This window comes from Notamacropus eugenii, chromosome 2 (assembly GCF_028372415.1).
Source record: "Notamacropus eugenii isolate mMacEug1 chromosome 2, mMacEug1.pri_v2, whole genome shotgun sequence".
Classification (NCBI taxonomy): Eukaryota; Metazoa; Chordata; class Mammalia; order Diprotodontia; family Macropodidae; genus Notamacropus; species Notamacropus eugenii.
In genome coordinates this window covers 417031559-417058431 of record NC_092873.1, presented here as the reverse complement: position 1 = coordinate 417058431, position 26873 = coordinate 417031559, and the positions used below count along the sequence as shown (strand labels likewise).

General features: G+C 39.1%; 1 protein-coding gene across 1 annotated transcript; it reads right to left on the bottom strand.

The window, feature by feature from the left end:
• Positions 1 to 726: 726 nt before the first annotated feature.
• SLC30A10 (solute carrier family 30 member 10) lies at positions 727 to 16036 on the bottom strand. Its single transcript, XM_072647810.1, has 4 exons — positions 15321 to 16036; positions 14554 to 14631; positions 6765 to 7004; positions 727 to 2256 (listed from the first exon to the last, which is right to left on the bottom strand). The coding sequence occupies exons 1-4, from the start codon at positions 15943 to 15945 to the stop codon at positions 1769 to 1771; spliced, it is 1431 nt and encodes a 476-aa protein (XP_072503911.1). The 5' UTR covers positions 15946 to 16036; the 3' UTR covers positions 727 to 1768.
• Positions 16037 to 26873: the final 10837 nt, after the last annotated feature.

Below are 26873 nucleotides of genomic sequence, written 5' to 3'. Positions count from 1 at the left end.
AAGTCAGGTCAATTTTGCTATAGAAACTTTCTGAAAAGCTATAAAGTGCATATTGCTGTATCTACTAAAAGGGCAGAAATACTCTTTGGGGGATAAAAACCCATGTAGGCAGTTTTTCAATTAACCTCTCTCATGGCAGAAGACTTAGATAAGAAAATAGGATACATTTTCAAGGAATAACAAGTGGGCAATTCCATTTTTCATCTGCATCAGTGTAATTGTTTCTGCTTCTAAAACTCACTGAAAATATGAAATAAATTAGAAAAGCTGTTGCCTCTTCCAACTTCGCATTACAGAAGATTTCTTGTACATATCAAGAGAACTGAAATCTAAATTGTCTGAAGAAGTTCCACCTTCACCTAACCTATCATCTCTCCTGGGATACTCTAAGCTCATCCAATTCCTAAAACTCCATTGAGACACGGTTTTCATCTTTATTCCCCATTAAAATACTGATATTTGAATAATGATTAAAAGGATGGTGTAGCCTTCAACAATAACAAAAGTGGAACCATATTTTAATTGTATGTCTATTTGGATTGGAATAGGAGGTTCAGAAACAAAAGAAAATTTCAAACTCCTCAGAATACGTTAAAAGTTATAATTAAATAAATCTGCATTTCTCCCTTCTAACATAATTTTTTCCTATCAAATTGCTAAAAAGGAAAGTTAAATAAATACATGAAAATGTGTAATTAAAGGAAAAGCAATTGCCTGAACTGGGCATAAAACTACAAACTAGCTTATTTATTAGGTAGGAATGAAAACTAAAACATTCTGTATTTTAAAATCTGGATAATGTCCATCTTCTCTTTGTCAATGACAGACAGAACATATGTGATCATCTAAGAAAAGACCTAAAAGAATATTCAGATGAACAACTAAGTCTTGGCCAAAGCAATAGATGGAAGCAGCCCCAAATGGATTCAGTGCTAAAAACAAGAAATGCATGCTGCCCTAAATATGGGTTTATTTTCCTGCGATATTAAGAAAAAAAATTTACACAATAGTTCTTGACCCTAGAGCTATGGTTGTCTTCATCAAAAAATAACAAAAACAAAAAGCAAGAATCACGTTTTTTCCTCCACCTCTGCAAGCAAACATTATCAAAGAAGAAATTTTTTTTCTGTTGAACTCAATGATCCCTTCTGATGTTCCTGAGAGTCTCTTCCAGTTTAATGAGTCCCCATCTTATTCTCTGTCAAAGAGGAACCAAAGTATTGAAGAGGTGAAGTGGCAGAGTAGAATACTGTGAAGTTCATTACTAAGGACTCGGAAAAACACAACTATCATGGGTCTTCACATACATATGAAGTTCATTATCCATCAGCTCATCTCAAAGTGTCTAGAAATAGAACTCAGCCAAAAAGGGAATGGGGGTAAAGGGAGAAAGTTCAAACCCCAGTTCTGCAGAAGTACTGAATTCTAGTCTCCAGTTCACATTGTCTCTATACTTTTTCAATTCACCTCAGAAAAGAAATGTTCAAACTAAAGTTATTAAAGCAGAGATGCTCAGGTAAACCATGAACAGTTCAGCAATATTCACCTGCATGGGATGGAAGTTGGGGAATAGGAAGGGTTTATGAATCTTAAAATTGCCAAATATTTTTAAAGGGACTTAATCCCCTATTTTAACACAGAATTACATCACTGATTTTGGTCAGTGGTTACAGCTCAGGGAGCCCTTCACACAAGGATCAGCTAGAGCTGACTGGTGGTTAAGCTGCATCTCTCAGTCAATCAGTTGACTTTCAATGCTGAGACCAAATTAAAAATGGGTGCTATTGACAAAGATCAGATCTCCTTGGGTCTGTTTAGTAGCTGGCCCGCTGTCACTCAGATGATCTGCTTCAATGACAATGGCAGCTGTGTCATTTCGAATTAAGCCATCACTTCTGTATGTTGCAGTTGGGGGGCAACCATTGGGCTCTGCATAGCCATTGATGTGGGTAAGTGACTGTGTCTCTGGAAGGCAGCAGAGCTGACTCGCACAGGCTTTGGAGATGCAGGGTGACTCACAGAGGAGCTTCCAATCGTGCTCTAAGGATTCCTTCTGGTCCACATATTCTGGCTGGATGGTTACATTGTGGATCCCTGCTCTGTGGAAAATTTCTCGCATTTTTAAATGGGCATTTTTGTAATCTTTGCTCTTTCGGCACTTGATGTGGAGAGTGGCAATGTTCTTCCCACTTACGAGTTCCCAGATGTGCACTTCATGGATGCTGCTAACTCCAGGCACATTGGATAGTTTGCCCACTAGAAGAGAGAAGAGCAAATAGTACACCGATGAATATTAAACGAGTTCTGACCAACAGAACTAAAATACACATGGGACCCATTTAAATATTCCTGTGTCTTAGTTTAAATCAGCCCTTACCAGGTAAGAAAACTCTTACTACAAGTAAAAAAATAATAATTGTGCTTCAAACAAATCTCACCCCCTCTTATTTCCATAATATTTTAGGGTTTACAAAGCACTATGCTCATAATAATTCCAGGAAGTGCATTATATAAGTATTATGGTCCTCATTATATAGATGAGGACACTGAAGCTCAAAGAATTAAGTAGTTGGCTCTAGATCAGTCATTAGGCGTTGTGGCTGAAATTTGAGAAAGCCAGGTGTCTCTTCTGCTTGTAAGTCTAATGTTCTTTCCAGTATCACACACTGTGTCAAAAACCAACAAGTGTTAAATGCCTACTATTTTCTAGTCATTTGTGTTAGGCACTGAGGATACAAACACAATTAATAAAATTATTCCTACTCACAAGAAGTTTACATTTCAATAGGGAGACAAGTACACATATAAGTATATATGGAGTAAGCATGAAAAGAATAGGGACAAATAAATACAAAGTATTTAAATACAAAGGGGTGAGCATTAAAGAAAGCCTTCATGTAAGGCAATGCTTGGGCTTTGTTCAAGGTGAACTCTCTTTTTCTCTGAACTCCCACAGCATGTAATGATGCTAATATCAATTTCTGTATGTCATAATATCTTGCCTTTCGCTGTTATTTAACTGTTTCTCATGTGCCTACTGTTTTGTCTAATTAGATTGTTAGCTCTTAAAGGACAGGCCCTTCATTCACTCATTCACTCCAAAAGTATTTATGAAATGATGACTATGTGCCAGGCACTCTGCTGGGAGATGGAAGGTAGGAAGGGAGGGAGGGAAGAAGGAAGGGAGGAAGGAAGGAAGGAAGGAAGGAAGGAAGGAAGGAAGGAAGGAAGGAAGGAAGGAAGGAAGGAAGGAAGGAAGGAAGGAAGGAAGGAAGGGAGGGAGGGAGGGAGGGAGGGAGGGAGGGAGGAAGAAAGAGAGAAAAAGAGAGAGAAAGGAGGAAAGAAAGGAGGGAAGAAAGAAACAAAGAAAAGCAACAGTCCTTGCCTACAAGGTATTGGAGGAAAATGGCAGATACACAGAAAATTCAACGCAAAGCATATGCAGTGTAGATACAAACTGATCTCTAGGAAAATCTCCACAACTGGGGAGCTCAAGATAGATTCCCTGTAGAAGGTAGCAATTAAGCTAAAACTTAAAGGAAATCAGAGATTTAGTGTGGTGGAGATGGGATAGGAGTACATATTCAATAAAATAACTGTGCTTGGTTAACTGCTAGTCTGTGAAATAAAATAATCACAGGACTTTTAGACCCTAGAGCTATAGCTCACAATCCAAAGGGGGATTCTTATCTTATTGCACAGGGTCAAAAGACATAGGTCTTTGTCTGAGTTTGGTCAGTAGCCACAAACTTTCAGCTTCAGTTTTCTAATCCCTGCTCTGCCTACCCTAATTATTATGAGGATGAAATTCAACAAACACCAGGAAGAATTTTGAAAGTTATAAAGCTCTATGCAAATGTAAGCTGTTATTGTTATTTCAATAATCTTTCTAAAGAGATGATGAGAAGGGTTACTTATTTAAATTCTTGGGATAAGTCATACAATTTAGTAAAGTTTCATATGGATTACATGGCAGTAATAGATGCCAGGCAAGCGGCTGTCATAGAAAGTTAATCAGTCAATAAAAATGTATTGTCTACTATGTTTCAGGCACTGTAGTAAGAAGGAAGGAATACAAAGGAAGGCCATAGACTGTCCCTTTTCTCAAGGGCTTCATAGACCAGCAGGGGAACAATAGGCCAACAGCAACGTACAAACAAGTAGGAAAAACTGGAAATAATCAACAGTGATCAAGTATTAGAAATAAGAGGGGTTGGGAAAGGCTTCATGTAGAAGGTAGGATTGTAGCTGTTACTTGAAGGAAGCAAGAAGGTGGAGATGAGAAGGGAGAGCATTTGAGGTACGGGGGCGAGCCAGTGAAAATGCCCAGAATTTGGAGATACAAGGTCTTCATACCTCCCTGCTAGCATTGAGCTAACCAAGAAAGCAGACTAACCTTTATAAGCTCAGAGTCCCAAAGTGGGACACATTCCATTAGTTGGATTACTGGTAGAATATTATCTATCTCCATCTTTTCTGTGGGTCATATTTCATTTCTTAAATGCATTTTGTATACATATATGTACACAGGTTGTTTTTCCAATAGAATGTAAGCACTTTGGGGCAAAAAGTGTTTAATTTGTGTTTTTATATCCCTATTGCCTAGCATAGTGCCTGCATAATAGGGGAACAGGAAGGGAAGGGAATAAAGCCTTTATATAAGTGCCAGGGGGCAGCTAGGTGGTACAGTAGATAGAGCACCAGTGCAGGAGGACCTAAATTCAAATCTCACCTCAGACCCTTGACATTCACTAGCTGTGTGACCTTGGGCAAGTCACTTAACCCCAATTGCCTCATCCTGGGTTATCTCCAGTCATCCTGATGAATATCAGGTCACTGGATTCAGATGGCTCTGGAGGAGAAGTGAGGCTGGTGACCTGCACAACCCTCCCTCACTCAAAACAAAGTCAAGTGCAAGTCATGTCATCATTTCTCTGATGGCAAGGTCTTCTTCAGCAACAAAGGATGAGCACATGAACGAACACACACACACACACACTCACACTCACTATATGCCAGGCATTGTGCTAAAAACTTTTTTTACAAATATCTCATGAACAACCCTACAGGTAGGTACTATTATCCTTATTTAATGGTTTCAGAAACTGAGGTAAACAAAGGTTAAATGACTTGCCCAGTATCTAAGGCCAGATTTGGATGTAGGTCTTTCTGATTCCAAACCAAGCATTCTATCCACTGGGCCAAGTTGGGCTTAATGAATGTTAGTTAGTTGACTAGCTCAACATTAAACACTGCATTGGTAAATGCAACAATAATAAATCTGCATAAGCCAAGAAAACAATATACACAATGATTACAACAATGAAAAGGGAAAGAATAACCACAAAATGATCAATAGTGAACGCTGAAAAATCATAAAGAAGCCTAATTCCAAAAATCCACTTGCCAAGGTGCAAGGCCCATAACTGGGGTACACTACAGGGGCATGCAGATTTTTTAAATGTATTGATCAGTTTTGCTTCCTTTTTTCCTTTTTGTTCTTTAAGATATTGTTTTATATGGGATGGCTCTCTGGAGGAGGGAAGGGGAGACATACTGGGGAAAATTTGGTGATGCGGAAGAAAGATGAAACAAAAATTTATTTAAAAAGTTAACCTGTACTATCTAGAATATATTCCATTTTCTTATCTTATGACAGTTACACTCTGAATAATGGCATAATTATTTTCCCTTGCCACCATTTGGATTATTCACACAGTCATTTCAATAACATTATATATATATATATATATATATATATATATATATATATATATATATATATATATATATATATATATATATATATATCATATATACACACACACTCATATCTTGAACTCAGATTTACACAATCTATACCAAAGTCAGAACTTAAACCTAAATTAAGTTCTTCACCTAAGACTAAGCAAAGAAATACAGATCCATCCAAAAAGAGGTCAGGAATGATCTGAATTTTAATCCAGATCTTTTCATGTGCTATAACAGACTGGGTACTGCTGCCATACACCAAAATTCAACTAGCAAACATGCAGTACCTAGAACATCAATGTTTTTTAGACTAGGAGCAAAGGTTCTTTATAAAAGTGACTTGGCAAATTAAGAGAAATTTGATCTATCTCATAAGGGTGAATAATCCATGTGTTGACTCTTGGAGTTCCACATTCTCAAAATTCGTAGAGACACAAAACAGAAATGAAGCTTAAATTCTTACATATAATGGTCACATAGCTAGGCTGCAAGCACATAATTGAATTTCTACAACCCTAGAGTATTGAAGAGTTCTGAATACATAAATAAAAAAATTCTCCAGAAATACACATATGTTATTATTTATGTCATTAAAGTGGACAGAGTACAGCATAGTGGGTAGAGAGCTGGCTTTGAAGTCAGGAAGACCTGGGTTCATGTCCCACCTCACATTGGTTATATGACCTTGGGCAAGTCATAATGACAGGGTCTAGGCAACTAAAACTATACATTAGTGAAAAGATGCCAACCTGCATGGTATTGGGAATTATCTCATCTGAGATATCAATGAAATTGTAGGTCTAAGTCATATGCCTATCTTTACCAACATTACATTGAGGCACAGGTAGGTGACACAGTAAATACTGCACCAGCCCTGGAGCAGGAGAACCTGAGTGTCAGACTAGCTGTATGACCTTGGGCAGGTCACTTAATCCCAATTGCCTTGCCATCCTCCTTCCAACAAAAATTTACATTGATAAACTCACCATAGATTAAAACTAAACTCAACTTACCCAGTTCTTCCAAATTGATGCCTTTGGGAACTATCTGTAGTAAAATGAATGCTGTCTCCTTGATGAGTGGAAAGGCAGATGACAAAATGATGATGACCATGATAATAGTGAGGCTTGGGTCAATATAGCACTGCCAGTTACATGGAGCATTTTCCGCCAGAGGAAGCACATAGAATATGATAGCAGCAATCACCACAACCACGGATCCCAGTGCATCTCCCATTACATGCAAAAGAACACCTAGCAGGAAAAAAAATGTGAAAATCACAAAGGTCATCTCAAGCCTATCAAGAATTCTGTGTAAGTCCATAAAGATTCTTGTACAGATTACTTGGTTATAAAAGTATGATGGCTCACAAAGACATGCAGATGAAGTGCCATCATTCTTCAGAGAGTCATCAAGTGAACAAGCTTTCATTCTCTAAGAACAGAAGAAAAGCAAAAATAACCCCTACCTTCACAGAGTATACAGCCTAATGGGGGAGATGACATGCAAACGACCATGTGCAAACCAGTTATATACAGGATAAATTGAAAATAATCAACAACACTAGGGGAAGGCACTAGAATTAAGGGGGAATTGGGAAAGGCTTCCTGTGGGATTTTAGTTGTAACATGAAAAAGGCAGAAAAGCCAGAAGACAGGGAAGAAGAAGGAGAAAACTCGATGCATGGAGGCCAACTAGTGAAAATGCCTGGAGTCAAATGGTGGAGTCCCTTGCACAGGGAACAGCAAGGAATCCAGTGTTAAAGGAAGAAATAAGCAAGCAACCAGTCCAGAACTCCAGAAACTTGGAGAAGGGAAGAATGGTCAAGAAAGAGGCTAGCTAGTTGTGTTCATCTGTTGCCAAGAAGACCATGCCATCAGAGAAGATGACATGACTTGAAATTGACATTGTTTTGAGTGAGGGAGGGCTGTGTAGGTCACCAGCCTCACTTCTCCTTCAGAGCCATCTGGATCCAGTGACCAGATATTCATCAGGATGACTGAAGATGACCCAGGATGTACTGGAAGACCTTGGCACCTTTAGGCCAAGGACTTTGCAGGTACTCACCTAGGGTGAGGTAACACCCATTCATTGAATAGGCCTGTTTAAGAAGTAGCCAGGGCATGGCTCCTTTAATGAGGCCAAGAAAATAAATACGTCAGGCTGGGAGGGAAACAGCAACAGTTACTATTGATAATCTCTCTAAAGTCAGGAGGGTCCATAAGAGCCCTTAGCTGATGAACTTAGACAAAGCATGAATTCTCTATTTCATCATGCGCTTCTTTTTTTTTAATCTTTCTTCTGTCTTCTCAAGTCACCTTGTTTAGGATCTGTTATAAGTAACCTGAGTGGACAAGTGAGTCTATGGATGGGAGCTTTAGGATTATTATCAACAAGACAACTATTTTAGATTGGTCTTAAACTTTTTTTAGAAGGGTAATGAGTACACATTTATTAGCTGTGTGACCCTGGGCAAGTCACTTAACCCTGTTTGCCTCAGCTTCCTCTTCTGTAAAATGAGCTGGAGAAGAGAATGTCAAACCACTCCAGTATCTTCACCAAGAAAACCCCAAATGGGGTCACAAAGAGTTGGACAACAACGAGGGGTATCGTAAGAAGGGAGGAGATTTTCATGCCCCTTCTCTCCAACTACGCTTCATTTTTTTCCCTTGCATGTATGCATTTGCCTATAATTTATCCAGATGATTACATTCTAAAACATGTAGATTAAAATACCCTCAAAAGCAAGGATTCCACATAGCCTTGTGCTTAACAAAAGGCAAGCTATTTGTTGTTCAATAAATGAAGAGATACTGAAGTTAACAACAATGCCTTTAAGCTCCCTTTAAAGAAGGGAATACTAGGCATAGTCAGACACATACTCTATTACTTTAGGAAGATAGACTTCCAAAAGTAGAAAGAAACTATGTTTATACTGTTTTTGTGGCAAAATTCTCTGTCTCTTTCCTTGTCTTTTGCCCTCCCCTCCCTATGCAGGCTTTCTCTCTCTCTCTCTCTCTCTCTCTCTCTCTCTCTCTCTCTCTCTCTCTCTCTCTCTCTCTCTCTCTCTCTCTCACACACACACACACACACACACACACACATGCATTTCCCCTTCCCTATGTCCTTTTTAGGGCATTGTCAGTGATCCTGGAACAAGAGAGACATTTTAGAGAAAAGAACATATTATTGACCTCATTGGAAGTCTTTGAGCAAAGAAGCAGGCTGGTCATCTGACAGGTATGAATGATATAGATGGAATGCTTGTTCACATAAGGGTTGGTCTTGATCAGGGGTGGGGAACCTGTGGCTTCAAGGCCACAGGTGGCCTTCTAGGTCTTTGGGTGTGGCCTTTTGACTAAGTCCAAGTTTTACTGAACAAATCCTTTTGTTAAGGGGATTTGTTCTGTGAAGCTTGGATTCAGTCAAAGAGCAGTGCTTGAGGACCTACAGGGCCACAAGTGGCCTTGAGGCTGCAAGTTCCCCACCCCTGGTCTAGATGGCCTCTGAAGTCTCATCCAATCCTTCGATTCTGCAATATAGTAACATTTTCTAAGGGTATAAATTATGCTATACAAAACCAGTACAAAGCCTTATGGAAAGAAAGGCAAAGGACCTATTTGTTCAATGGAGACAAAAATGTGATCCTGTTCACTGGGTGAAAAGTTTTCAGAAAGATATCAGATGGTTATCTCCATGTGTTTTGTGTAAGAAACAATAGCACCTCTAGAAAAGAACAGTGAACCTGACGTCAAGCATGAATTAAATATCTCTGCTATTAGAAGCTATTAATTATAACAGAAAAAGCTCTGGATCTAGAATCAGAACACTTTGGTCTGAATTTTGATTCTTTGTGCTCTTGAGAAAAGTCATTTAATTAGCCTCAATTACTTCACCTGTAAAGTGGGGGGATTTGACTTGACTTCTGAAGTCCCTCCCAGTTCTAAATCTCTTAACTTGGTCCATATTTCTCAGTTTCCTACAGTTAACATTGCAGAATTACAAATGATCCCAATTACCTGGTTATTGACTTTCTCATAACTATTCTTACTTTCCCACTTTCCTGGTGCTTTACTGATGTAATTAATAAGTTATTTCCTACGGGCAGCACATCCAGGATCTTCCCAACATTTGGGTAAAGCTGGGTGCGAACACACAAAGTAACCTTCTGTTGTACTCTGTGGAGATGATTGATAATCTCACTCTACAACTTTAAGAGTAAAAATAATCCCAGCTCTTTCCTGGAGGATGAGGGCAAGGGCTTAAATGCAGTGACAGACATCAGGAGGTAACTCACCCAAAATTCAAAAGAATAACTCCCACATTTTTATTACTGACTTCTTTTTGCTTCTAAAAGAACTTTGTAGCTTGTCAGTCCCTGTCTCAAGCCCCAAAAAGATAACATCAGAATATCTCAATTCAAGAATCATCTAGAATATCTCACAACATCAAAAAACAAAATGAAACTGAGGACCTAAGCTTTGATGCTCCCTCCACAAGACAGGCCAAAGCAATTCCCTAAATTCCATTTGTAATAAATATACATAGTCAAGCAAAAGAGAGAAAAAAGTTAATTTCTGTTCATTTTTTCAAAATAGAGAGATATGTATGGGTTTAAAACAAGGGGAAGGGGGGCTGGAATGCTACACATGTGAAATGTTGCCTGCTCTTGCAGATGAGGTTACTGTAACATTATTAGCTTTACATGACTATTTAATTTTGTTACGAGAGAACTATCTCCAATTGGGAGTAATCTGTAAATATCTGTAATCTAAAAAACATCAATAAAACTTTTTTTAAAAAAAAGAAAAAAGGCACACTTTGCATAGAATCACCATTTCCTTGTATTCATCTGACACCTTTCATGCTACCTAAACCATTTTCGTATTTTTTTCCTAATTGTTTCCTAAGTGTGGATGTTGTTCTTTTAATCAGATTGCAAGCTCCTTCAGGGCAGGGATGGTATCTTGTAATTATTTTATCTTTCTAATCTCTGGGCCCATCACAGTGTTAAACATGTAGAAGATGTTCCATAAATATTTTTTGCTTGATTTGTGTCAAAATCCCTCTGATGTGGACAACTCTTGTCTCCGCATCGTGTGTCGACATCAGATTTGAAATCCAAAGATTCAAGTTCAAACCCTAGCTCTGACACTACCTGTGTGACCTTTGGTATGTCAATTAATCTCTCTTGGCCTCATTTTCCTTATCAGGAAAATGACGTAGTTGGTTGGATTATATGATCTCAAAAGTCCTTTATATCTCTACAGCCTATAAAAGTCCCATATTCAGATTTAATTTAAAACTGCTGAGCTATCCCTCCATTTCCCCTAAGAATCTTAGAGCTCTAGTCAATCTCAGAATCATAGAATTTCAGACATGGAAGGGACCTCAGAGGCCATGAAGTCCAATCTATACCTGATGAAGAGTCCCTTTCACAACATGCCTGCCAGGAAATTAACCATTCAAAACCCTTTTTTTTACAAATAAGGAAACTGAGGCAGAGGGAAACAATTTGGTTTTTCAAAAAGTCACAGAATTTGTAAGGGACTTTCATGGCCACCTAGTCGAACCCATACCTGAAAAAGAACTCCCACTAAAAGACACCCCCAAAAATGGTCATCCACCCTTTTCTTTAAGACTTCTCATAGGGGGAAATAGCTAGTTCCTAAGGCAGATTTCACTTATAGATACCTATCTTTTATTGACATAAAACCTAAATTTGATTCGCTGCAACTTCTTCTGCCTATTGTTTTTTTTTCCTGTCATTTAATTTTTTAAACTAAACTCACCAAGCACTTCCTGTGTCTGAAATACTGCTGTGTTGTACTGTTTGACCCTTACACAGTTGAAAGGTTGTAATGTCTATCTATAGCAGCAAATTCAGTGACAACCTGTTTTATAGAGGACTCGTTGTTAGAGTTCAATAAAAGTTCATCATTTGGAAGATGACTTAAGTCACATGGTTAGTCACAATACTGCTAAGTATTCAAAAGACGGAATCTCCAGAATTCTTTTTATCATTCCGGTTGCTAGCAATGAAAAAAAGAAAGAAAGGAAAAAAGAAACTGTAGAATCCTGAATCATGAATTAGCATCAAGTAACACTCCTGGACTTTGAAATCAGCTCTGCTCTGAGTAGTTTATCTAGCACTTGGGAAAGTCCTACATTTTATTAAATTGGTTGATAAACTAGAAGAGTCTTTTAGGTCATACCTACCACCTTGTGCATTTTAATGGAGTTAAAAAGAACTTTGAGGTTAGAATAAAACAAGGAGGAAGAGACATATTAAGAGAAAGAAGTGATCTTCCAAAAGACTTGAAATATGTATTAGTTCCATCTGGTTACAGACTAGAAGATGGTAAATATTTACCTCAAATAAAAATGCTCATTACCTTCCTTTTCAGACACAACCTTCCTCACTCTTGCCCTACCTGATCCTGTAAGTCAAATAACAGAAGAGTACAGAACAAAAGTGCTGGATCTGGAGCCAAAGGGCCTGAGTTCAAATCTCAGCTCTGTTACATGCCACCTATGTGATATTTACCAAGTTATTTAACCTCTCTGGCCCTTTTGTCTCATCTGTAAACTGAGAGGTTTGAAGAAGGTAGATTTATAAGGTGTCTTCCAGTCCTAAAACCATGATCCCAGGAACCATGACATAAGGCCCTGTCACAAATCTTGGGATTTGAATCTCCCTGCAGACTCAAGTCAGAGAAGAAGATGGAGTCTGAGAGATGTGGGATTTGCTCCAACACAATCTCTGATTTCAATTAGAATAAGGATTGTGGAGACAGGAGTGAAAATGGAGAAAGAACAGCTTTTTATAAACAGGATGCTCTGTGAGACACTTCCCCAGTTCCTGGGTCACAATGTTGTCTTTTAAAACAGCTGCTTACATGATGAAAGCTTAACAGTGCTGCAGACTGTGTGCAGTGTAGGAAAAGGGTGGGGGTGGGAGAGACAGAAAGTAGGTACCTCGGACACAATTCTATGGCCTAGAGTGAACTCTTATGGAAATAGCATTAGACTGGGTTCTGGTTCTAGCTCTGCCACTTACCTAGCTGTGTGACCTTTGGGAAGTCACTCAACCTCCTTAGGCCTGGAAAATGAGGAGGCTAAAGTAAATCATCTCTAAGGCTCTTTTCAAATCTAATGACTCCTTGTGGTTCTAGGCTCATCCTTTAATATGGTGGCTCATAGCAATAGTATTGGTGAGGTTCAACAGCAGTAGCTGTGGTCTGCACTTCAATGTGTGCGATGGACAATGACAAGACAGGAAAAAGGCTTGCATTGCTCAATCCCACTGACAAGTCATCATAGGTACTTTCACATCCATATTTTCAAGTAATCACTTAATTGAATTTTTGGCTAAATATATTATCAAGATCGCTTATGTTTCCCTATTTTTTTGCTTTACTGTCTTCATTCAATTCAACAGACCTTGATTAAAGACTTACTGATTCTTGAAGTACCCTAGAACAGAAGCTCTCAACTTTGGGGAGCATCATTTTTTGGCAGTCTCATGAAGCCTACTGACGTTCTCAGAAAGATGTTTTTTAAATGCAAGAAAAATTACAGAAGGAAAGCATTTATATTGAAATAAAGTTATCAAGGTTTTTTTCTTTCAAAGTATCAAGTTCATGGACCCCAGGTTTAAAACTGTGCCTAGACCAATCTTGACTCTAGGATCATGAGCTCAGATGGGAAAACATATCAAGATGGTGAAGATATCAAACCATCCTCCCTCATCCTTCCCTGGAACCTACAAGTTGGACTTGAAAGAAATTTTGTGGGACGAGAAGTTGGATTCTAGTGCCTCAGGGATCTGACAGACACTCTAGAAAAACTTGTCTTGGCAGCTACCCTAGGTAGGGGTCTGTCTCATTCAGTCCAAAAGATGAACCTAAAGCTGGCCATTTGATGAAAATATTAGCTTCCAATACATCACAGATTTAGAGTGAGAAGGGACCTAACAGTTATCTAGTCCTAAACTTCGCACACACACACACACACACACACACACACACATGCACACACACCCCCACACACACCCATACACCCACCCACACCCACACCCACACACACCCATACACCCACCCACACCCACACCCACACCCACACACACACACCCATACACCCACCCACACCCACACCCACACACCCATACACACACACACACACCCACACACACACACACACACACACACACCCATACACACACACACACCCACACCCACACCCCCCCCCACACACACACACCCATACACCCACCCACACCCACACCCACACCCACACCCACACCCACACACACCCCTTAGAAATGAGGAATCAGATGCACAGAATGGTGGAGTGACTTGCACAAGATCATCACAGGTACTAGGTGACAGAGACAGGATTTGAACCCAGGTCCTCCAACTCTAAATCCAAAAGTCTTTCCATTAAACCAAAATGCTTCTGTGATTCTACCAAAAATAAACTATAGGATAGGATTAGGGAAAACTGAGAGGGAGTACAAACGTAAGAAGGGTGATAATCAGCAAATGTGTTCCTCTACGAGATACCATCAGTATCACTCTGAAATGGACCAGGATAAGTCATTAACAACCAGTCTCTCCCTCTAGAAATGCAACGAGTGAGTAAGAAACTAAAGACTGGCCTTGGGAACACAATTTGAATATCTTCACACAAACTTCTCTCCTCCTGAAAACCAAATGGAAAAGAAGAGCAAGGGTGCAAGTATTCATTGCCAAAAAGACTGTTCGGGTTTTTTTTTTTCATAAGGACCTTAAGATGACATACCTCTGATATTCAGGGCTTCAGATTTTTTCTCTTTTTTCCTAATCTCTTGAGGTTCCTTCTGGTTGTTCACGGAATCACCTGCATTCAAAGAAGAAACCTTGTGTTGTGTATAATTCTACAAACAAAAAGAACCAAGGGACTCAAAAACAATTTTTAAACCCTTATCAGATTAGCAGGGTCCCCTTTATCCTCCATACACAGATGCCCCCAAATATACACAAAAAGCCTCCCTCCACTACAAACAGAACAGTGCTTTTGGCCTTGGAATAAACCTTGTGATCAGCAGTGAACTTTGTTCACTCTTCCACCCAAATGAAAACCAATTCAGAGGAAAATTAGCCATAAAAGAGCCCCCCTTCTTTCCTACCCCCAAGACTTGAGAAAGGAGGGAAGAAAAGATTCTTCCTATAAACTAAATGAAAACAAAGTAGAATGCCATTGTCTCAAATTTTGACCGTGTGGTGTGTTTGTGTGTGTGTGTGAGAGAGAGAGAGACAGACAGACAGACAGAGAGACAGAGAGAAACAGGAGACAGAGAGAGAGAGAGAGAGAGAGAGAGAGAGAGAGAGAGAGAGAGAGAGAGAGAGAGAGAGAGAGAGAGAGAGAATAAAAGCAGACAAAAATGCGAAATAAAGCAAGATTCACCTGAGGACAGTAAAATGATAAGGAAGAACCAAGAAATGGGTGGGGGAGTAGGGAAAAGGGAAGGGCTGAACCGGTAGAAGAAAAGAAAGGCAAAATATCCAGAGGATGCAACCGAAAGGCACCTGCTTCAGGGGGCTGCAGAGCCGCCGCCTTCTCCTCCTTCCGAGGGCTGGAGGCCACCCGGAGAGTTAGGGCCGAATCCGAACCCGGTCCCACCGCGGGTGGTACAGACGCCGGCGGCTGCTGCGCGCTGACTGCGTCCGCAGGGGCAGAGACATCTCTTCTGCCGCTCCTGAGACGTCGCCGGCGGCGGCCGCAGCAAGCGAACCAGGAGGAACAGTCCTGGAAGATGAGCAAGCCCACCACGTTGACCGCCAGCCCCAGGACGCCCACGATGAGCACCAGCTCGGGATCGTCAATGCGCTCCGGCCGGGCCAGGCGCAGGATGGCCTCCACGAAGATCGTGAAGCAGAGGGCGGTGAGGAACACCGCGTTGCTCAACGCCCCCACCACCTCCGCTCGCCGGTAGCCGTAGGTGGCCCGGGCGTCTCGGGTGTGCCGGCGAGCGATGAACCCGGCGCTTATCCCCACGCACAGCGAGATCAGATCCGACAGCATGTTGAAAGAGTCGGAGATGAGGGCGATGGAATTGCCCAGGTAGCCGGACACCAGCTCGGCCACGAAGAAGCCCGTGGTGAGCACGAGCATGAAAATCAACCTGCAGGTCTTGCCTGAGTAGCGCCCCATCTTCCCCGAAGCCCAGGGGCGGGAAGGATGATCGCTGACCTTCTAGCCGCGGCTGGCCCCAATCGTGTTCACCATGCCAGCCCCCCGCAGCTGGGCATTCCCTGCGGAGCACAGCGCAGCGCCGCCTTTTGGAGAGGGTGTATTGAGTGTGCCCCGCCTGGGGTCGCGAGCGGCTTTCGCCGGAGGGCCTCTGCAACAAGTGTGACCACAGACCTGGAGTGACTCCGGCTCTCGGGCTTTCAGCAGCCAGCCCTGCCCTTTGGCTTTTTTATACGGCACAGAAGAGCGCCCCTAGCCTCCAAACGGGCAGAGTTTAAGGAGTGGCAGCAGCGGCTGCGGCAATCAGAACACCACCTCCCACTACCCTTTAGCCCTTTTAGCGTGACAGTGCTGAGGAAACTGAAGCTCCCAGTGGTTGTGATTAATTATACCTGGCCCTTGATCCGAGTACTTAGCGTGACAGGCAGGATATGAACCCCTTCACTCTTTCTACTACATGACTGTGCCTCTTAAACCATGACAGAAAGAAAAGAGAAAAAAAAGAGCGAGGGAGGAGAGAGGAAGAGAGGAAAAGAGAGACGGAAGGTGAGAGAGACAGAGATAGAAAGACAGAGGGAGAGAGAGAGAGAGAGAGAAAGGAGAGAGAGAGAGAGAGAGAGAGAGAGAGAGAGAGAGAGAGAGAGAGAGAGAGAGAGAGAGAGAGAGAGAGATGAATGTATTTTTAATGCATCAGAAAGAAAAAACATAAAGGCCAGAAAAATGTACTTGAATGGAAAAGCAAGCTGTATATAATAGATGTTAATAGATTCGTGTACAATCCTCTTGTATCTTCTACTTTGTACATAGAAATGGTCCTTTCCTTTGTAATTAAGGTTAGAATTTAAAATATTTAGAGCTCTGTCCCTAACACAATGACACGTTAAGAACACTTCACTTTACATCAAAATTTATTTCAAATAAAACATCTTCCACTAACATCAGGTTTTGCCCCCCCATACATGTAAGAGTTCCTGAGCTTTCTCCTGAGGCATTGAGTTTTCCATCACCAAGGTCATTAAATGGAGACTGGGTGGCTGTATGTAGGAATTACTGTAAGGGGAAATTATTGCTCAGGTAGGGTTAGACTAAATGATTCCTGAAGTTCTCTCTAGCTCTGAGATTCTATGATTAAATGAAACAAAAATATCTTGGAGTCCATTAATAGACTTAGAAAGAACACTGAATGTACGTGTACAAAACTGGCATTGAACAACAGACAACAGATAACCGGCAAATGTAAGGAAGAGAGGAAATACATCAGGATACTGCATCCTCCCTGCTTCCCACCTCCTCTTTATTCAACTCGCCCACCAACTCACAAATATTTAGTATCTGATTCATATTTTAATAATCAAGTCAATAGCAGCAAGAGACAGGATGCTGTCTGTAGCTAACTTAATACAGACTGACATTCATCTTTGCTAATTGGACTTTTGTGCCACTAAGCACTAAAAGAAAAGCACAAGATCAGCAGACCTAGACCACGTGGACACTGCTTAGTCACTCACCTTGGGTACATATAGCAAGAACTTTGTCATAGAGTAGGGGGTGGGATTACAGGAAAGCCATTTGTCAAGGAAAAAGGGTGCCTTTTTTAGGGGCTTTTAAGTTAGACTTGTATAGTACAGTTCCCTCCTAGAAGAAGAGATATCAGACTGCCACATCTTTGACAACTCATTTAATATTTTTTTAACAATCAGTAATAAATAGAGCTTAACAAGTTGTCCAGTATCTTCTTTGAAGCCTGAGTAAGTGGCACTAGAGTGAGGGAGAATGCTGAAGGGCAGAATTAGTTTGTAATTTGCCTAGAGTCCACACATATTTTAATGTGGTTTCATTGATTTAATTGTCTCATCAATAAGATCAGTTATTAATTGATCATTCTTTTGGATAAATATGGCTGAAGAAAAGATTTATATTGCAGAAGTTTAGACCTGCATCCCCAACTATGGACCAGACATCTGCCCTTGGATGCCCCCATGGGCACTTTTAAAGCATTATGACTTTTTTCATTTTTCATTTTTAATAAAGAAATGACTAAATCTTATCTTTTTAAAATAACAATTTTATAATGATGCTGGATTAACCTTGTTCAAACTGACCTTATTATCTTTCCTTCTAAACATTCTTTGCAACTGGCTATTTCTATCAGTAGTACAATCATTCACGCTGTCTCCCGTGTTCAAAACCCTGGGGTTATCTTTGACTTTTCCCTTGCCATCATTTCTTAGATCTAATCAACTATCATGTCTTATCAATCCTACCTCAGCAGTCTCTCACAATCTGTCTATTTCAACTGCTACCACCCAAACATAGGACTTGTATGGGTCATATTCCCGTAATAATCTATAAAATCTATGAAGACAGAGACTACAGTGTCTGGTTTAATAAGTATTTGATGTTTGTGTATTTGAACTGAATTAATTTTTTTTACCACTTAGAGGAAAATTGATTTTAAAAGTCTAGATTTTTGAAACAAGTAAACCAAGGTGGGAGAAGTGGATCATTTTTCACTTTAACAAAGAAATGACCAAATCTTATCTTTTTAAAATAACAATTTTATAATGATGCTAGATGAACCCTGCTCAAGCCCTGCTCATCTCTAACACAGATTATTGTAATAGCTTTCTAATGGCCCTCCATGCCTTAAGTCTCTGTCCTTTTTAATCCATCCTTCACATAGCTACCAAGATAATCTTATTAAGGAAGAGGTCTAATAGTAGGTTTTGCCCTCCAGATATCACCCCCCTGCTCAAAAACCTTCCATGGCTCCCTATTTCCTCTAGGGGAAAAAAATACCAACCACTTAGCATACTCAGCTCTCTACAGTATGACTCCAAGTTACCATTCCTATCTAGCATTATTTCCTTTCACGAACTCTACATTCCAGCCCAACTCGGCGACTAGTTGTTAGCCGAACCTGACATAACTGACATGTAATCCCACCTGATCTGTTCCTTTCAATTCAGGTGATAAGTCCTCTATACTCTGCCCTTATTCTCACAACTGAAAGTGGTTTTTTCCTCCTCCAGTTTCTCTGGAGTCCTTGTCTGGATCTCTCCTTTTCCCTCCTCTTTCTTCAAACTTTTATTATATTTAATGGTGTATATGCTGTATTCTCTCTAGTAAAATCTAAGTTATTTGAAGGAAGGGGCCATCATATGAAATCGTATTCCCAATACGTGCATAGTATCTTACAAGTCAAATGAAATCAATGAGTATTTATGTGCTTATTGCTGAAGATACAAAGAAAGGTGTGGTGGGGGGGGGGAGGGGGGAGGGGGTCCCTGTCGGAAAGGAGCTTACATTCTAACGGGGGAGACAATATGTAAATAACTAGGTACATACAAGATATATACAAAGTCGTTGAAAGGCACTCTGAGAAGGCAAGTCAGTAGCAGGCAAGTAGACCAGGAAAGGCTTCCTGGAGAAGATAGGGTTTTGAAGGGAGTCTGGAAGGGAGTTAGAAAAAATAAGAGGTGAAGGTAGGAGGGCAGAATATTCTGGGAAGGAGGGACAGTTTGTATAAATGGATAGGGATAGAGATGGAGTGTCATGTTCAAGGAAATACAAGAAGGCCAATGTTGTTGAAACAGAATGTGTAGAGGAAATTGATGTGATAAAAAAAAAACCTGGAAAGGAAGGAATCAGGTTATGAAGACCAAAGTAATCTATATTTGATTCTGAAGGTATTGGGGAACCAATGATGCTCACTGAGATCAACACGATCCAATCCAAATCACCTTGCCAGCTAAGTGGAAAATGGATTGGAATTAGGAAAGACTTAAGATAGGAAGATTAGTTAAAAGGCTATTGCAATACTACAGGCAAAAGGTGTCAAGTGCCTCTATTGGGTAGTGATTGTGTGAGTTGAAAGAAGACATGAAAGTTGTAAAGAGATTGGATATACGTGAAACTTTTCTTGATCCCCTTCAGCTATGAGTGTTCTTCCAAATTACTTTGTTTGCATTTTGTATCTATTTTTTAGAGACATGTCCACTCCAAATGTTCATATGAACTATTTGGGCTTGACCTGTGGTAGAGCCTTCTGAGCTTGTATTGGTTTGTTCAGCCATAGTTGGACACACTGTACTTTGACCCCAGTATAGCGGTATCACTTTGGTCCTCTTTGAGAACAAAGGACAAAAACCAACCAATCTATTTTGTAAGAACTTAAATGTATTCATGTTGTATCCTCCCCAGTAGAACGTAAGGACAAGGAACCATGATATTTTATCTTTGTAATCCTAGTGTTTCACACAGTACCTGGCACATAGTAGGCATCTAAAAAATGCTTGTGAATGGATTGGTTCAGTATTTTTATTTCCTTAATATAAGTACTCCCCTGTCCCTACTTCTTGTAGCTGGTGCTTGTGAGGAGCACACACAGTCAAGGCTGATCTGAGGCCAGATTTGAAATCAGGTCTTCCTGACTCCAAGTCATCTGGCTTCTACTTGGAGGCTTCTAGGAAAATTCACTACTTCCCCAAATTCACTGTTCCACTTTTGAAGTTCTTCCTTATATTCAGTTGAAATTAACCCTCTGTGATTTCTATTCCCTGAGTCCAAGTCTGTTCTCTGGGTCCAAGTTTAACAAATATTTGTTATAAACATCTTTGGTATTTCCACCTGCCTCTACTATCTATTATGCTGCACTTAGCTTATTCCAGCCTTCATCATTTCACACTTAGATTACAACAGCTTAATGATAACAGGCTTTCCCTGCCTCCCATCACTCTCCTTGTTCCAATTTTTCCTGTATACCAGTACCAATCTACTCTTCCTAAAATGCTATTTTTATGTTGTCATTTTCCTGGTTAAGTGTCTGCAATGACTCTATTTCTCCATGTGTGACTCAATTAACATTTATTTAATATATACTATATGCTTAGTGTGATACCAAGTTCCATGAAGGATTTAGGAAATGTAAAAAGTCTTTGCCCAGAGAAGCTCAAAACTATTTTGAAAGGTAAAATTAATACATAAAAAATAGTATGATATGATATAACATAACTAAATATTTGATGTAACATGACATACCACACCATAATATAATATAATGTAATATTTAGTTAACTTATATGATACCAACCATAAGGCATGATGAATATGGCTTGTATGATGTGATGCAGAGAAAAGAATGAAAATAACAATATATAACATCAAGATTGCAACAATGCAAATTAAGACAACACTAATGAACAGCAAAATGTAGGTCCAAAGAATTAAAAATGTGGTACCAAGCTATGAAAGGTAAGGGACTTATTCTTTTTTTCTATTAGCAAGTAGTTTAACCACAAACTGGAAAGTAGCATATCAGCAGTTCTCATAGTAAGGTATGTTGGAGTTCCCTTAGACCCTTTTAGGTGTTAATTAACCCAATTCTAAGGTCAGAACTATTTTTGTAATAATACTAAGGTGTAATTTGCCTATTAAAATACTCCTCCCTTTTCCTACTACATAACTATGAGGCCATATTTCCTTCATATACTTCAACTAAAACAATAGAGTGCAGAAGGAAATAGGAGAATTTAGCTGTCTTCTATTAAGCCAGACATTAAAGAGATTTGCAAAAATATGTAAAACAAAAAAAGCATTGACCTCTCTGGTCCAGGACAAAGAAACATTCAAGGCATAGCTTTTAAGAATTAGGAGGAGATGCTTCCTTTGTACTCTGCCCTGCTCTGGCTATGTCTGTAGTAGTAGTCTTTACTGCTGTCGGTATCAATGATTGCTGAATAAGGTAGCTAGAGCTCCTTGGTGGAGCCTCCCAGATGTCAGCATTCAGTAAAACTTGTGCCTAGACATAGGGATTGCCTCAGGAGATGGGGACTGGTTTGAAGAAATAGCTGTGGGAAAGAAGCAAAATGACTATGCAACTTGTTGAATGAATGGAAAATTAAATAGAGAACATTTAATAAAGACTCACTGAATGAAAAAAATATGTAAAAATGTTTTTTTTAAAAGAGTGGCAAAACAACTCTTGACAAAATTTCATCATTTTGGGAAATATAGTTCATTTTTGTTAAAATGTGATTTATATTTATGTTAACATGTCATGGACTTATTTAAATGAATTGATGAATAAATATTTGAAAATTTTATCAGTTTTAATTTCTAATATGGTTAATATGGATAAATATAAACTACAAACAAAAGCTCTTTGAGGTATAATTTTTAAGGATATAAAGGAACCTTCAGAATTGTTAAGAGTGTAAAGTGGTCCTGAGACAAAAAAGGTTGAGAACTTCTGACAGACACTATAAGTCTCAATCAATCTATCAGTTAGTCTTGTTTAGGTACTTTGTAGGTATGTAAGGGTGGGGAGGGTTAGAGGTGGTCTTTGGGGATTTGCTGTAAAGTGTTGCAGCAAAACACAATGTGCATTTGATAGCACTGATAGCTTATGTTAGGAGACCAATGAAAACTACAGTTGTCAGGAAAGTTTCCTGAAGGAGGCAGGATTTGAGGGAGGATATTGATAAAAAATGGGGGAAAATGGCAAATTTCTATAGGCCAGGGGTGGGGGTGGGGACAACATGAGCAAAAGTGTGAAGCTAAGGATGATCACGGTATATTTGAGGGACAGTAAAGATATGAGTGTGGCTAAAGCAGAGGAGCACATTTGGAGTACTGGGAAATAAAAGTTGCCTGTGAGTGACATGTTGAGGTTTTATAGGCATTTGAATGTCAGCCAGAGCTGTTTAAACCTGAAAGGATAGGAAATAAGGAGCAACTAAAGGCTTCTAAACAGAGGAATTACATGATGAAAGATATATATTTTAGGAAAATGTTTGGTAGCAGTCTTTTGGATGAATTATATAACACACCATTTCAAATCTAGCTAAATAGAAAAAAAGTAACACCATCAATAGGAGGCAGCTGGTGCCTCAGTGTATAGAACATTGGGCCTAGAGTCAGGAAGACCTGAATTCAAAGCCAGACTCAGACACTTACTAGATGTGTGACCCTCAGAAAGCCACTTGACCTGTTTGCCTTAATCCACTGGAGAAAAAAATGGCAAACCATTTCAGAATCTTTGGCCAAGAAAACCTCATGGATAGTATGGCCCATGGGGTCACAAATGGTTAGACACAAGTAAACAACAACAAAAGGACATCAATAAAAAAGCAGGGAAGTCAGCAGGAAGAACTATATTTGAGGTAAAAGTGTTGAGACTATGGTGACTGACTCTTAAAGTATTTCATAGCCATTATTTACAGCTCCTTACTTCTTCTATAGTCAAGCTGGACTCACTATACTTGTGGGCATGTAATCACCAAGATGGCAGACTACACATTTTCTTTGATCTTCATGACCTTTCAAACTTCTCCAAAATAGGAATGATAAGCCAATGATGAAACACATTCAGCTATCTCTACAATCTAGAGCACCAAGAAGCCAAGCAAGGTAAATACTCTGAAATAATAGCAGAGAAAGCCAATAATTCCTAACCTCAAATGCAGGTACACCCAGCATGTCCCCCATACCACCTACATGGCTCCTGGCAGTAGGCTGCATAAGCTAACCTTCCTCAACCTTGTAAGAGAACTCAGTTCTACACTTTAATTTCCAACCACTCAACCTAGTGTTCAGTGCCATAGAGATCCAAACTCCAAATGGCAGAAATTTATTAAGAATGTGATAGCAACATGGCAGTGTTCTGTGCCATAACAGTATTCTTCCAGAGAATGGAAGAATGATGAGAACAGAGGTAGGACCCATGTGTGGTTGTGTGGCACCCCACTAAATCCTAAGTGAAAGTACCTAGTATCTAGCTAGGGAAATCACTTTGGGTAGAGACTGTGAATTGACCTGCATAGGAGGAAGCTGAGACATAGTGAGATCACACCTACAAAGAAAGCAGCATTGAAAGGTAAGGAGTCAGAAAGTGAGTAATAGGGGAAAAGATACCAAAAAAAAAAATCCCTTGAAATTGCCAAAATTCTCAAAAGAAAGAAAATTCATAGATCTTGAGCATAAATAGATAAACCAATAGGAAAGATAAAAGCATAAGGAAATACATTCTCCAGATCAAGTAAGAGATTATAGGCACATATGAATAAATATTTCAAGACTAAGGAAAAACAACACTTGATGAGACAAAGATCCCTGCAAATTCTAACAAAAGAAAATTGAATCAAACCAGGGTTTGCCTAAATGGTTTAAAAGAGAAATCAGAATTGTGAAAGCATAATGTATAGCCTGCATGACAGAAATAATTGGCAGAATAGAAAAAAATGAATACAGAGTAGCAGATATCACTAAAGAAACAAAAAAGAAAGTAATTGATTTTGAAATGCAAATACATAGAAGTGAAGAACAATTTGGAAGAAAAGAAGCAAAAAAGCTAAACATTAAAAGTATGATCTCTATATAAACAAAGCAAGCTGATCTTGAAGACAGGATATGTACAGACAAATTAAGGATTATAGGATACCCAAAGAAATGCCAAGTTGAAATAACTTGAAAACAATAATGCCAGAAAAAAATAATTTTAAAAAATTGTCAGTTTCTGAACACAGAAAATAAAAGGTCAGTTTTAAAAATTCATAGATTCACTCCAGAAAGAAACCATATGTTGCAAAACACAAGACTTCTAGTGATTAAACTGAACAATTCCACTGCCAAACGATAAATTCTACAAGAGACCAGGGGAAAGGCCTTCAAATATAAAGAAAAGGAAATTCAAGTAACATAAGATAATTCTGTACCCACCAAAAACCACAGTAGATACTGGAATAATGTGTTCCAAAGAATAAAACTACTCAACATTCAACTCAAGCTGAGAAACTCAGAAAATGTGAATCTAACTATAAATTTTTTAAAAAATTGTATTCAGTCACTGTCTCCTAATCCAATCACTGCCATGTTTATTCCTCCTTCTGTATTTACTCAAGCTTGTCCCTCATACCACAATATCCACCCATACTTCTTGGAGCCTATTCAAATTCTGTTCATCCTTCAAGATCTAATTTTTATACTGACTCCTTCATGAAATCTACTTTCACTACTACAGTCCACACCAAGTGGATTCATATTAAAAAGTATTGAAAAATATTTTTAGCTTTCTGAGGGGGAACATGGTGGTTAGCAAAAATAATAAACATGACTTAAAACAGTTTTTAAAAAGCCAAAAAAGGAAGTAATTCATCAATTTTTGAAGAAGGATTGATATGACGTCAAAGCACTATCTATGTACAATAAATGCAGCATTGGCAAGACTTTGATCACAAGTACTTAATAAGCAAAAATTGCCTTTAATAGTTTTACAAGCTATGTTTTTTTTCTTATCAGCTTTGCTTATTGAAAGAATAATGAGGTTGCTTATGCTATGTTCAAGCTGTTTTCTTAATATTTGATAATTTCCATGGAATGGACATGGAGTGTTCCATGGTCAAAAAATGACAAACTAAATTGAAGTCTATATTTACATAAAAATTACTAATGATTATTTATACTGATTCTTCTGCATTGCTTTTGCTAAGAAGCTCAACAAATAGGCCTCTAAGACCTTTCATGAATAGCACCAATAAGTTCATCAAAATCATATAAAGAGGGGCAGCTATGTGGTGCAATGGATAGAGCAACAGCCCTAAAGACAGGAGGGCCTGAGTTCAAATCTAGCCTCAGATACTTGACACTTATTAACTATGTGATCCTGGGAAAGTCACTCAACCTTGACTGCCTCACCAAAAATTTTTTAAAATTAAACAAAATCACATAAAGATGATTAAAATCATGACAGAGAAGATACAGACAAATGACTTAAAAGAAGTCAATAAATTGATTCCAGACTGCATTGGAAAAGAAATGGAAAAGATTTGTCAGTCCATTTACTCTCTCCATGATGCATTTTTTTTTAAAGAAAAGATGAAACATGTTCAAGATGCCTAAGGATGAACTCAGAAAACTAATGGAACTAGATTGTGAATATGATAGTCTTATTCTGAGGAGGAAACAAGCACAAAAACAATGAGAGCTTATGGATATGAGTCACTAATTCAAGAATTCATCTCAAGAACTTTCAAAGGCTGAACAATAGAAATTAATGTCTTTTTTATAAGTAGTGGCAAATAATATTGGAAAGACATGGTGCCAGGCAGAAGAGTTTGATTTGAATGCTATAGGAGAAAAAGGGGCAGCAACCCATGGCACACAAGCAGATATATTTAATGGCAAAGAGTGAATTGTCATGAATGTATATGTTTGTGTATATGTATGTATGCATGCAACTAAAAGTAAGTTGATACATCATTTTGTACCTGGCCTAGGACTCTATTGGTGAGGAGACAGACAGAGGCATAGACCAACATAAAGACACTGACTGAAGGGAAATGGGAGACTTAGAAGGAGGGAGGATTTGCTGGACTGCCCAGTAAACCCAAGCCCTTTCTTTCTCTTGGGTGTCCTATGCAGTGGAGAACTCTAAGTCTGGAAAATTACAAAGGGCCCTAGGGAAGCTGGATGCTCATCAGAGAAAAGAGTCTTCCTGACTATTGGCTCAGATAAACAGTTCTTTATGTTTGCTGTCTGATTCAATGAAATCTATTCTATATTCAGTATTTTGTTGACCTGAATGCTTTTATGACAACTCTTTTGGATAGGAGCCAATTGGTGATATTCTCAAGAGAAATTCTGGAGGTCTGGGGAGTTTTGTTGTTTTTTTTTTTAAGAAAGCTTCAAGATTGAACCTGGTCTGCTTCTCTAGTGAGATATGGGCCACAGGTTATAAATACAATATTTTGTACTGTTACGTTTGAAACTTAAAATAAACTGAAAGACAATGATCAATTTATGAGCATGATCAAATTATTCCCTTAGGCTAGCAGTAACCAATACATTAAGTCAATGGCCTCTCCTGATGACCAAAGACCTTAAGGTAGGGC